The sequence below is a fragment of the Mandrillus leucophaeus genome, unplaced genomic scaffold (assembly GCF_000951045.1).
Source record: "Mandrillus leucophaeus isolate KB7577 unplaced genomic scaffold, Mleu.le_1.0 Scaffold693, whole genome shotgun sequence".
Lineage (NCBI taxonomy): Eukaryota > Metazoa > Chordata > Mammalia > Primates > Cercopithecidae > Mandrillus > Mandrillus leucophaeus.
The window spans coordinates 1312135-1324359 of NW_012107508.1; the positions used below are offsets into that span (position 1 = coordinate 1312135).

General features: G+C 36.3%; 1 protein-coding gene across 1 annotated transcript in view; it reads right to left on the reverse strand.

Moving 5' to 3' along the window:
• Positions 1–12225, reverse strand: part of LOC105555639 (5'-3' exoribonuclease 1) — a gene marked incomplete at its 5' end in the record, with an annotated part of 100615 nt that overhangs the window by 62571 nt on the left and 25819 nt on the right. The window contains 5 exons of the mRNA XM_012002666.1: positions 2117–2252; positions 2926–3015; positions 7498–7644; positions 8183–8298; positions 10407–10505. Coding sequence (XP_011858056.1) covers positions 2117–2252; positions 2926–3015; positions 7498–7644; positions 8183–8298; positions 10407–10505 — 588 coding nt within the window. The remainder of the gene's footprint in view (positions 1–2116; positions 2253–2925; positions 3016–7497; positions 7645–8182; positions 8299–10406; positions 10506–12225) is intronic.

Below are 12225 nucleotides of genomic sequence, written 5' to 3' on the forward strand. Positions count from 1 at the left end.
GGAGCTTGCAGTGAGCCGAGATGGCGCCACTGCACTCCAGTCTGGGAGACACAGTGAGACTCCATCTCAAAAAGATAAAATAAAATAAAATAAAATAAAATAATAAATGTAATCAAAATAATAGACTAAAACGTTGTATATGTATCTTCCATTTGTAAAGTAAAGGGAAAATGTGTGAAACATTTTAGAAAGCTCTGAATCCAAATGGCTTAAAACTGGGGGTGGGAGGGCTTAAGGTTTTAAAGATTTGTTAACTGGAAAACTTACCTCAAAAATGATGCTGAACAAACTGATTTCACTCTACACTGAAAGGCAATTAAAAAGAAATACAGGCTTTCTATCCTCAGCTGAATATCAATGACCTTTCAAAAATTAAACTCTTGGCTCTGAGCCTTATATTTTTTCCTAAAGAGAAAAAGAGTCATCTAGTGTTGATTTTCTAGACTATAATCACGGCTCTTCAGTGTGTGATAGGATAATTTAAAAAATAATAAAAGCATCTAAGCATTATTAGGCATTAATAATAGCTAGGCATTATTAGAAGTAGTTTACTCAGTATTAACTCGGTTAATCTTTTTGAGGACACTCTAAGGCAGGTACTATTTTATTCTCATTTTACCTATGAGGAAACAGAGGTATGGAAGGAGAGGTTAAGTATCTTGCCAAAGGTTATTAATATTAAAAAACCGATTCAAACTCAGGGTGTTAGGGGAGACAGCTCCAGAGCCCAGTTCTTAACTTATTCTGCAATTAGTTCAAACAACAGAATGCCGTATTGGCAAAGCAACAGCATTTTAATACAAAGGGCAAATGTGTGAAAAATGAAATAAAAAGTTGAAAAAGGCAAAATAATCAATTCATTTTCTATAGATAAAATGCACAACTCTACTATAAAAGTTTACTCCATAAAAGAAAGCAAGACATAAGAAATAGGAGAGATCAAGGGATTTCAAAAATTTTTAGTAACTCAATGAGTGTATGAGTAAAAAAAGTACATTTTAGGCTGGGCACGGTGGCTCACGGCTGTAATCCCAGCACTTTGGGAGGCTGAGGCGGGTGGATCACCTGAGGTCAGGAGTTCAAGACCAGTCTGGTCAACATGGCAAAACTCCATCTCTACTAAAAAACACAAAAATTAGCTGGGCATGGGAGCAGGCACCTGTAATCCCAGCTACTCGGGAGGCTGAGGCAGGAGAATCGCTTGAATATGGGAGGCGGAGGTTGCAGTGAGCCAAGATCGCGCCACTTCACTCCAGCCTGGGTGACAGAGTGAGACTCTGTCTCAAAAAACAAAAACAAAAACAAAAACAAGAGTACATTTTAGAATTGATTGTCAAAAGTCAATTAAATTTTTTTGTGCTACAAAAAGATGAACTGTGTCCTTAAAGAATGTAGTCAGAGGCCAGGCGTGGCGACTCAAGCCTGTAATCCCAGCACTTTGTGAGGCTGAGGCGAGAGGATCACCTGAGGTCAGGAGTTCAAGACCAGCCTGGCCAACATGGCGAAACACCATCTCTACTAAAAAATACAAAAATTAGCTGGGCATGGTGGCAGGCACCTGTAATCCCAGCTACTCGGGAGGCTGAGGCAGGAGAATTTGCTTGAACCTGGGAGGTGGAGGTTGCAGTGAGCCGAGATCGTGCCACTGCACTCCAGCCTGGGCAACAGAGAGAGACTCTGTCTCAAAGAAAAAAAAAAAGATTGTAGTTAGAACAGGAAGAAATAGGGGATTATTAACTTTATTCTCAAACTTTCTATTGTAACTAAAATCACAAAATATTAATTCTCAATATTGGAAACACTACAAGGGCATAAAATTTAAATGCTATGGCTTTTGTACGTTGAAAATATAATTTTATAAGTTTATCATTAGTTATAATGGCTAATGGAGCCATTAACATATTAGTGTTATACAATATAAATTTGGTATAACACTATTGGCTACTAATAGCTACTGTAAACGGTTAGAACTTTTTAAAATTGTGGGATTATCTGATACTAATTAGAATCACTAAGTATATGTTTTATTTGGTTGAAATACAAATGACTTATTTGTAAAGTATAGTCCATTTAATTCCAAATCTCATCAATAATCTTGGTTACTGAAAGTTAGTACCTTGCACTTTTCGACTTCTTCCTCAATTTTCTCAACAATAGCTGCATCCAGAATTTGTAAATCACAAGAAGAACGAGATAAAGTACTGACAGGATGTCCTTTTAGCCAAGTAATAATTTCTTGAACTTTCTCAGCACTAAAGCAAAAACAATAATTTTTAAAATTTGATTAAAACTTTCTCGGGGCTATAAATTATAAAAGACATCAAACTTATATCACTAATAATTAGTACTGAACTTAATTGGGACTAAGTATAAATCTAATATAAATATGGACATATTACCTCTTAGTAATTAAAAGACACACAAAAAGATTGGTTTAAAAGTATTTGTTGATAGAAACGAAAGAAAATTTGTTAAGCTCTTAAAGCAAAAATGAAACAATGCAAAAACAAAACAAAACAAAACAAAAACCAAAAAGAAGTAACAGGACACGCCTGTAATCCCAGCACTTTGGGAGGCCAAGGAGCATGGCCTAAGCCCAGGAGTTTGAGACCAGCCTGGGCAACATGATGAGACCCCGTCTCTACAAAAAATTAAAACAAAAATTAGTCAAATGTGGAGGCATACGCCTACAGACCCAGCTACTCAGGAGGAGGCTGAGGCAGAAGGATTGTTTGAGTCCAGGTAACCAAGGCTGAAGTGAGCTGTGTTTGAGCCACTGCATTCTAGCCTGGGCAACAGAGTAAGAATCTGTCTCAAAAAGAAAAAAAAAGTAATATGAAATTCTTGACAAACCAGCTGGCTGCACCTGTCATTGAAAACACTCAACCGAACTACGAGGTAATAAATACCATAAATCTTGCTTACCCATTCTCATTTTCTCCAGGCCAAATGTCATCTTCATAGAACACATCCTCTTGGCTATTTTTGGCTATATAACTAAATAGTTCCGGAGCTCTGGTCAAACAAACAAAAATATTGTCTTAAAATACATATGGTTAACTTCAGATAAACTTCCTACGTAATAATTTCAGATCCTAAAGAGACATATAAAGCTTATTGAGGACTATTATAATACTAATAAGGGATATTATTAAAAGCGATAGAAAGTGTAAGACTGGTAAGTCAGAGTACTCCTAAGCCCTCAAAAAACTCCCACTGGCTAAGGTTCAAGTCATAAACTTACAATAAACTTCAATTACTGTCTCTACCCTCTTTCATTATAATGACAGCTGATAGACAAAAATGGTATCTATAGATTTTCTAATTTTCACAACAAAACTAGAGCACTCCACAATACAATAAATTAAAATAGATTAAAAGCGTTTTCTGATAATCCTCAAAACTCCATTTTTTTCTGAAGAGTGCAAGACTTTTGGATACACATAGCAAATTGAACAAATGTGCTTATCTTCCATCCCTCTCCAATCCATTAAAATGACAATATAGTAAAAAAAAAAAAGAGCATAGACCTAGAGAGACAGATGAAAAACGAAGCACAGCATCTGGTGGCATATATAACCTGTTAAAATTTTAGAAATTGGAAATTGGATGAATGAATGTTATCTGATTTGACAGACAGGAATAAGTTGAATCCTGAACTACCAGTGGGAAAGTCAATAAGCAGCAAGTTGATTTAAAACACAGAACACTCTGAAAAAGTTCAGGAATTATACGTTCCAGGTACATTTGAAAGTGTGGGGTGAGGTTTAGTAAGATTTAAAGTTTGTATAACAAGCAGTTATACTGTCATGTGGTTGCCTGCCTACCACCCCAGCATATGACCTGCAGTGTATATTTTAGAGAGGTCAAATTGATACTCTAGCCTTGTGTATACCAGTCACAGGGACTTGGGGGTGAGGAAGGCATAAGGAGGAGAGGACAGGTGTTATACTGAAAACAGGGAATTAATGAAAGCATAAATACTATACCATGTGTCACTAGGAAGCATAAGGTCTCTAGGAATGGACTCTGGGATGGAGATAAGCATGCAGAAAGTTTAGTAGGGAGTGCTTGTGTGATCAACACCTGTGAAAGGGAAGGGAGAGGAAGAAAGCACAATTGGGCATGGGAAGAGGTTGGGTTGTGACTAATTCTCAATGAATTCCTTGGCCAGCCGCACAAAGATCTCAAACTGGGATGGCCCTTCAGACTTGCCATGAATTGGGGCAATCAGAATGTCTGGGCTTCTACACCTCCTTACAGATCAGGCATTGATTTGTGGCGGTTGTGGGAAGGGAAAGTAACTTTAGGTGAGGCAGTTCTCTTCATCCAGGCAATTACTGACGAGGGCTCACAGCTCAGGGCTGTCAGAAAGCAGCATTCCTGCTGCAAGGGGATAGGTCTTTCAGTCTTGAAAAGTGATCTGGAAGGTGCATCACAGTATCCACTTGGTAATGAAACCTTCTTTCCCTGGTTAACTTCCAGAACACTGGCAATCAGTTTAATCCACTACATTTATATCCACTGCCAAGGAAAAGGCTGGAGGCCACCTCTCAGAGAAAGAAAAGATAAACATGCAGGTAGTGATACTAGGAGGTCCTCTGTAGAAATAGGCAAAGTCCCTCCTGATCCACCTGATAAGCCCCACCTAAGTACACTAAATTTCCAATCAGTTATTTAGTGCCTCATTCTTAAATATAATTGGATATCAAAGAATCACCAGACAAGAACAACAACAACAAAACTTTAACATTGAAAGACAGACTAAATCAAACAGGAAGAAAAAAAGCAATTAGAGAAAACAGAAAACACAAAAAATAGAAGGAAAAATCCTAGAATTATCTTCAGAGAAATAAATGAAGATATTCCATTCACTGTGAGAACAAGATGCTATATATAGCCAGAGAATAAGGACAGACTTTTAAAAATTAAAATGATTAAATCAAATATAAATTTTAAATGATAAACAATAAAGTTGAATGAATTTCCCAGAGTAGAACAGAAGTATAACAATATAGGAAATGGATGAGGAGAGATAAAACTAAGAGGATCAATCCAGACGGTCTAAGATTTAACTAAAAGGATTCTCAGAAATAGAAAGCAGGAAAAAAATAGTGAGGAGAAAATTATCAAAGAAATAATACAAGAAAGTTTCTCAGAATGGAAGGGCATCGGTTTCAAGCCTGAAAGAGCTGAACAGGAGAAGGGAAGAAAAAAGATCCATACCAAGGCACACTTCCTCACATTATTAAAAAGCACCAATAAATGAAAGGTGCTAAAAAGATTTCAGAAAATGAAAACAGATCACATACAGAAATTCAGAATCAGAATGGCACAGGATTTATCAACAGCAATATGGAAATGAGAAGCGAATCGAACAGTGGCTTCAAAATTCTGAGGGAAGGCCAGGTATGGCGGCTCACACCTGTAATCCCAGTACTTTGGGAGGCCAAGGCGGACAGATCACTTGAGGTCAGGTGTTTGAAACTAACATGGTAAAACCCCATCTCTACTAGAAAAAAATACAAAATTTAGCCGGGCATGGTGGCAGGTGCCTGTAATCCCAGCTACTCAGGAGGCTGAGGCAGGAGAATCACTTGAACTGTAGAGGCAGAGGTTGCAGTGAGCCGAGATTGTGCCAGTGCACTCCAGCCTGGGTGACAGAGTGAGACTCTGTCTCAAACAAAACAAAACAAAAACAAAAGCAAAAACAAAACTGAGGGAAAATAATCTCCAATTTAGGATTCTACACCTAGGCAAACTATTAATCAAGTGAAGGAGAAGAATAAAGACATCTCCAGACATGCAAGTTTTCTCAGGAAGCTATTGGAGTAAGTGCTCTATCAAAATGGAGATATAAATCAGAAAGAGTGAGGCATGAGAGTCAGAAAATGAAGGAATCCTATATGGCAGACTGGTGAAGAGAATTGAATTCCTAGGATAACAGCACCGGGAAACTGCAGAAGGAGAGCTGCACAACAGCCGTAGAGAGCAATCAGTTCAAACTGAAGCAGGAAGACAGAGGTTTTAAAAGAAGTCTCCAAGAGGAAAATGGAACTGAGCGATCACCTGATCTGTTTGACCACACTGTAAACAGCTATGGCAAAGAATTTGTTATGTGAATATAGATAAGAAGCAAATGAAAAAAACAGCAGAGAAAATAAAAATGTGTACAAGAAATAAACTGTAATCTTAATACTCCATAACGTCCAGCTGTGAACATTTACTTCATCTTAAGGAAGTAAACTTTTAATACATATTTAATAAAAAATCTTGATAAAACTTTCGTGAGAGAGGAAATATGTGTGTGAGGGAATCCAGAGTGGTAGAAGTCAAAGAAAACTGAAGCTCAGGGTAGGAAAGCCACTCACAGTAGGAAATCCATAAATATGTCAAGTTAAAATATTAAGAAAAAGTAGTTTAAACACGACCTTTTAAAGAAATAAGTGAACAGAAGAAACAATCTAAATTTCCAGATGGTAATATGGGATTGAATTGTGTCCTGCCCCACTCAGAAGTTATGGAATGTGACTTTATTTGGAAATAGGGTTTTTAGTAGAGGCAGTCAAACAAAATGTGGTCATTAGCATGGGCTCTGATCTGACTCGTATTCTTATAAAAAGGGGAAATTAAGACACAGAGACAGACATACAGAGATGAAAGATGATGTGAGACACCCAGCAAGAACATCACATGAACACGGAGGACTGGAGAGATGCATCTACAAGCCAAATAATATATAAGGCTATGAGAAGGTAGAACAGAGGTGCTTCCCTAGTGCCTTCAGAGAGACCATCATTGTCCTGCAATATCTTGATTTTGGACTTTTGGTCACCAGAACTGGTTGAGACAATAAATTTCTGTTGTTTAAGCCACCCAGTTTGTGGTACTTTGTTATAGGAGCCCTAGGAAACTAATAAAGATATCTTCAAATATAAGGTTAGAAACCAGTGAAATAATAGAAAGAACATTAAATTATGAATCAGATGAAAACATACTTCCTGTAAGTCTTTGTCAGTAGTAACTTAGTGAATCTTGGTACTTGGCTTTCTCACTTTTGGTATGAGTTGACTTGCTGATTTCCTTGATAATTTCAGCAATAAAATTCAATAATTCTAAAATAGTAACCTGTGCAGCTACAAAGTTCTAAGAATCAGAAAAAATCCACTATGCTAAGAGCTTTGTTTATCCGTATCAGTCCTCTCAGTGCTGACACAGGTATGCAAAGTAGTGAACAATTTATGATAGTAAGTTAAGAAAAATTTTAACTAAGGAGGCCAATTCTCATTACATACTTTCTTTTTAATAACATGGTATTTTTCTACTCAATTTTAGCTAGTGGCTATGATAATCCATGATGCAAAATTAAGTTTACATGTAACATATGCCAGATTTTACTAATGGAAATATTTGTCCACTAAAACTAATGTAAGCAAAAAAATAAACAGTATTTTCCTAAGATTCTGGATGACTACTAGGATCTTATTAGGTACTTACCTCTCTAAGTACTCTGCCAGAAGTTGTTCTGCTGCAGATGAATACATCCATTCACTTCCAACTTTCTTGGTATATCCAGGTACCTCCTCATTTTTCTTGTTGAATTTGAGATTTAAACCCACATTTGCTTTATGGTCTCCATGAGGGCTGAATTTAAACCACACATGCACGCACGTGCACACACACACACACACACACACACACACACACGTTTTAAAATATTGTTCAAGGAATAAAAAGTTTTGCTTTCAATTCTTAGAAAAGCTCAGTTTTGATTATTCTTCTATATTTTAGTTATTATGGTTATTTCCAAAGTAGCAGTAATTGAAAAACTAGAAGAAAAGCTTCAAAACCCAAGTTAACAAAGCATGTAAATAAATTATGTAACTATAGAGGAAAATGAAATAACAAGATGCAAGGAAATATACTACTGAGGTTCACACACACCCTCTGATACCTTTTTTCAAGGTTCAATTTATTAGCTGCTAAAAAATAAGAACTGTCTTTTCCAACCACCTAAAACATGTGCCATTCAGATGAAAGATTACCATCAGAGAAATTTATGCACAATTTTAAGACAATTCAGAGCAATTAATAAGAAAATAAATACTGAAATATTAAGCATTTAATCTTTATCATTTAATTTTTCTGCCACTTTAAGTAAATTTCTCTAACATAAACTTACTTTCTCCTAGATCCTCTTCCAATAAAAATACTTCCTGTAAACCTTGAAACAAGGTATCCACTCACTCCAAGGCGACTGGCCAACACATATCCTGGGTTGTACTTTATAGAATATTTCTTTAAATATAAAAACAAAAAGGTCAATTATGGAAACACAAGTTTACATTAAATGTTATTTCTTTACCTTTAAAATCTGGAGATAATCAAGACATCACTAACCATTGGATTGTGGCAATATAAGGATTTTCACTTAGATCCATTTCCCCTTTTTTTTGAAAGGATCTGTTGGCAGAATTTTTCTGCTCCTCTCTCTTTCTCCTTAAAGGACAGAATTCCCAAGGATGGATAAAAGGGGGGAGGAAATATACAGTTTGTGAAACTGTCTTAAGAAATAAACTCTACTGTAAGTACTAAATGGCAAACTCCACAGGCAACTTTTTTGTTTGTTTTTGTTTCTACTAATTTTCATATTCCAAGCAGGGCCTAGCAAAGTACTTGGGACAAAATGAGGCCTCAATAATTACTAGACTGAATTAAAAAATAGGTACGTCATCAAAATAGTTGCTACTGAGAAAAACTAAAAGTGTCCTTCATATATGGATATAAGTAATATTCTTTTCCCCTAATATTTACTATCATATGAAAATATACAAGCATGTATAGACCCATAATTAATACAGTCAATGAAATGTAACCTTAATTTATATACTTAAGGGAAGAAAACATATTGTCACATTAAAAAAAGTAAGTAACAGATCATATAATATTTAAACAGGAAGCAAATGACTGATGAATCCAATACTAACTAGGATAAACTACCATATACTCCTAACATCATGTACATAACAATAAAACATACTTAAGAACATAATCAGATTGAACAATAATCTAATACAAATCAAGTATGCTTTCCAGAAGAGTTCAAAGAATTATGGTAGTAGGTCTCAAACATAAGTAGCAACACTTTTCTAACAAGCATTTAGAAATGTGTAGAGGCACATTTAATTACCATAACTGGCATGGGCTACTAGTACTTAATGCCCTTGAGCCAAAGATGCCAACTGTCCTGCCATATACAAAACAGTTTTATTTAATACATAACTGTCCTGCGCAAATGGCCAATAGTACTCCTTTTGAGAAATAATGGGTTTTGCTATAATTTAAAATTCATTAAAACCATCACAAACATTCTAGAAAATATAAAATAAGTAGCTGAGAATGTTGTGGTAGAAAAAGAAGGCAGCTGGAGTGAAAGTTAAATGTATGTAAAGAGACAGAAACCAAACTGAAGAAGGCATGCCCATCAACACTGTATACTACTATACAAGAGGACAGGCTCTTCGAGATCTAAAAAAAGCCAGGGATGAAGGAACACAAGTTCTTTAACCTTCACTGATTCCCAGTACAAATCTCCAGCTACTTTATTTAATGAGCCACTCTCCTGGTTTCCTGACTATGCTGTCTAAGTTTGTTCTTCAAATGGCACCAGATGGTAAGATTTTAGGGATGACTGTCTTCCATACATAAAGTTTCCTCATGGGTGTGCTGATATGTAATGCCTTAAATTCATTTCACAGGATATAAAGCTTTACATTTTACTATTAGTGTGAGAAAAAAAACCCTAAGTAGCAATAGTTGGTTGATTGTGAATTAATTTTAGCTAATTATCCAACCAATCAATAAGAACAAATGACAGATATCAGAACCTTCCCTCTGTTTTAACAGGAGAAAAGAAAGCCAGTGGAATTTTTTGGTGAGAAAGTCCTGAAAAAGATGCTGTCAACTTAAATGCATTTTTCCGATATTTTTTAGGATTGAGACCGTTCATTCTTAGCTGAGTGGATACATACAGCCTTTGCAGAAAGGCCATTTGTCACTTGCAACTAAAAATGCAGGCTCTGAATTATTATGAAAGGTTTAAAACACCTAAATCTATTCCCAGAGAGTGTGCTAATCAATGTGCATCTTATAAGCTTGAACACAATAATCCCTAACAATCACTATGGATTAATAATTGGATATCAGTGATTTCCGCCCACAAAGATCTACATGAAGTTTTGAGCACAGATTCCACACTGATTTTTAAACAGTAGCTGCAACTGGGAGAGAGAATCTAATCAGTATTAAATAAAATATCTGAAATAAATTCAAAGGAGGTGGCAAAAATATCCTAATATTTTAAGATTATCAATTCAAAATGCAATGATACAAACTACTGTACTCACATGCTGGTTCTGTATTAAAGCATCAAGATTGGGTTCACATGGAATGCTGAAAATCACACGAATCCTACCTTCTGTAATCACATCACCTGAATCCTGCACCTTAGAAGAAAAAAAAATCACAGTATAGTCTCTTTCAGTATATTTTAGTTTTTAACTTATTTGAACACTATTATTTTTGAAATACAGTATGAGAAGTTGGATAGTGGAAATTCTCTTGAAATTTGTTAACTGGGTATGAAAATACTGTAAATTTGAGTCACTGTATCATTGCTTTAATGGTTAACTTCTTTTGAGACAGGATCTACAATACTGTAAATTTGAGTCACTGTATCATTGCTTTAATGGTTGTTAATTTCTTTTTTCTTCTTTTGTTTTCTTTCTGACAGGATCTCACTCTGTTAGACGAGAACAGGTGCGTTCAGGGTGGTATGACCGCAGACAGGATCTCACTGTCATTCAGGCTAAAGTGGCAGATCACAGTTCATTGCAACCTCGAACTCTTGGGCTCAAGTAATATTCCTGCCTTGGTCTCCCCAAAGTGGTAAGATAATAGGTGGAAGCCACTGCACCTGGCCATTTTTTTTTTTTTTTTTTTTGGCAACAGGGTCTTGCTCTGTCATCTAGGCTGGAGTGCAGTGGCACTATCACGGCTTGCCGACTTGCTGCAGCCTTGGCTTCCTGGGCTCAAACAATCTTCCCATCTCAGCCTCTCAAGTAGCTGGAGCTACAGGTGTGCACCACTAAGCTCAATTATTTGCAGAGATGGGATTTTGCCATGTTGCCCAGGCTGGTCTCAAACTCCTGGGCTCAACCAATCCCTGCCCCCCGCCTTGGCCTCCCAATGTGCTGGGATTACGGGTGCATACCACTGTGCTTGGCCCAATCATTCTTTTTTAAATTAAGTTTTTACTTGCAAATAATTTCAAAGTACCAAAAAGTTGCAAAAAAAAAAAAAAAAAAAAAAGTGGAGGCTGCAGTGAGCCCAGATTGTGCCACTGCATTCTATCCTGGGTAATAGAGCAAGACTGTCTCGAAAAAAAAAAGAAAGAAAATTTATCCAGATTCACCTTTTGTTATTAGCATTGTAAAACAAATGACTTTAACATTTGTGTACTGTGTATTTACCTATACATAGTTATCTTTCTGAACCCCTTGAGTATATATTACATATATCATGTCCCTGACCTCTAAATATTTCAGTGTATATTTCCTAAGATAGATATTTTACTATATAATCACAGTACAGTTATTAAGTATATAAATTTACATTGACATAATACTTTTATCTAAGCTGCCATCCATATTCCACTTTTGTCAGTTGACCTAATAATGTCCTTTATAGAACTATTTTCTTCCTTTATTACAAGATCCAGACTAGGATCAGATACTGCATTTAATTGTCATATCTCTTTAGCATCCTTTAATCTAAAATGTATCCACTGCCTTTCTTTGCTTTTATGATACTGATCTTTTAAGTTATTGCTTTTTTTTTTTTTTTTAACAGAGTCTTGCTGTGTCATCCAGGCTGGAGTGTAGCGGTATCATCTCGGCTCACTACAACCTGTCTCCCAGGTTCAAGCAATTCTCATTTTCAGCCTCCCAAGTAGCTGGGATTACATGCATATGCCACCATACCCGGCTAATTTTTAAAATTTTAGCGGAGATGAGGTGTCGCTGTGTTGGTCAGCCTGGTCTTGAACTCCTGGCCTCAAGTGATTGCCTATCTTGGCCTCCCAAAGTGCTGGGATTACAGGAGCGAGCCACCATACCCAGCCAACATTTACATTTTGAAGAATATAATTTGTCCCTCCTTTTTCAA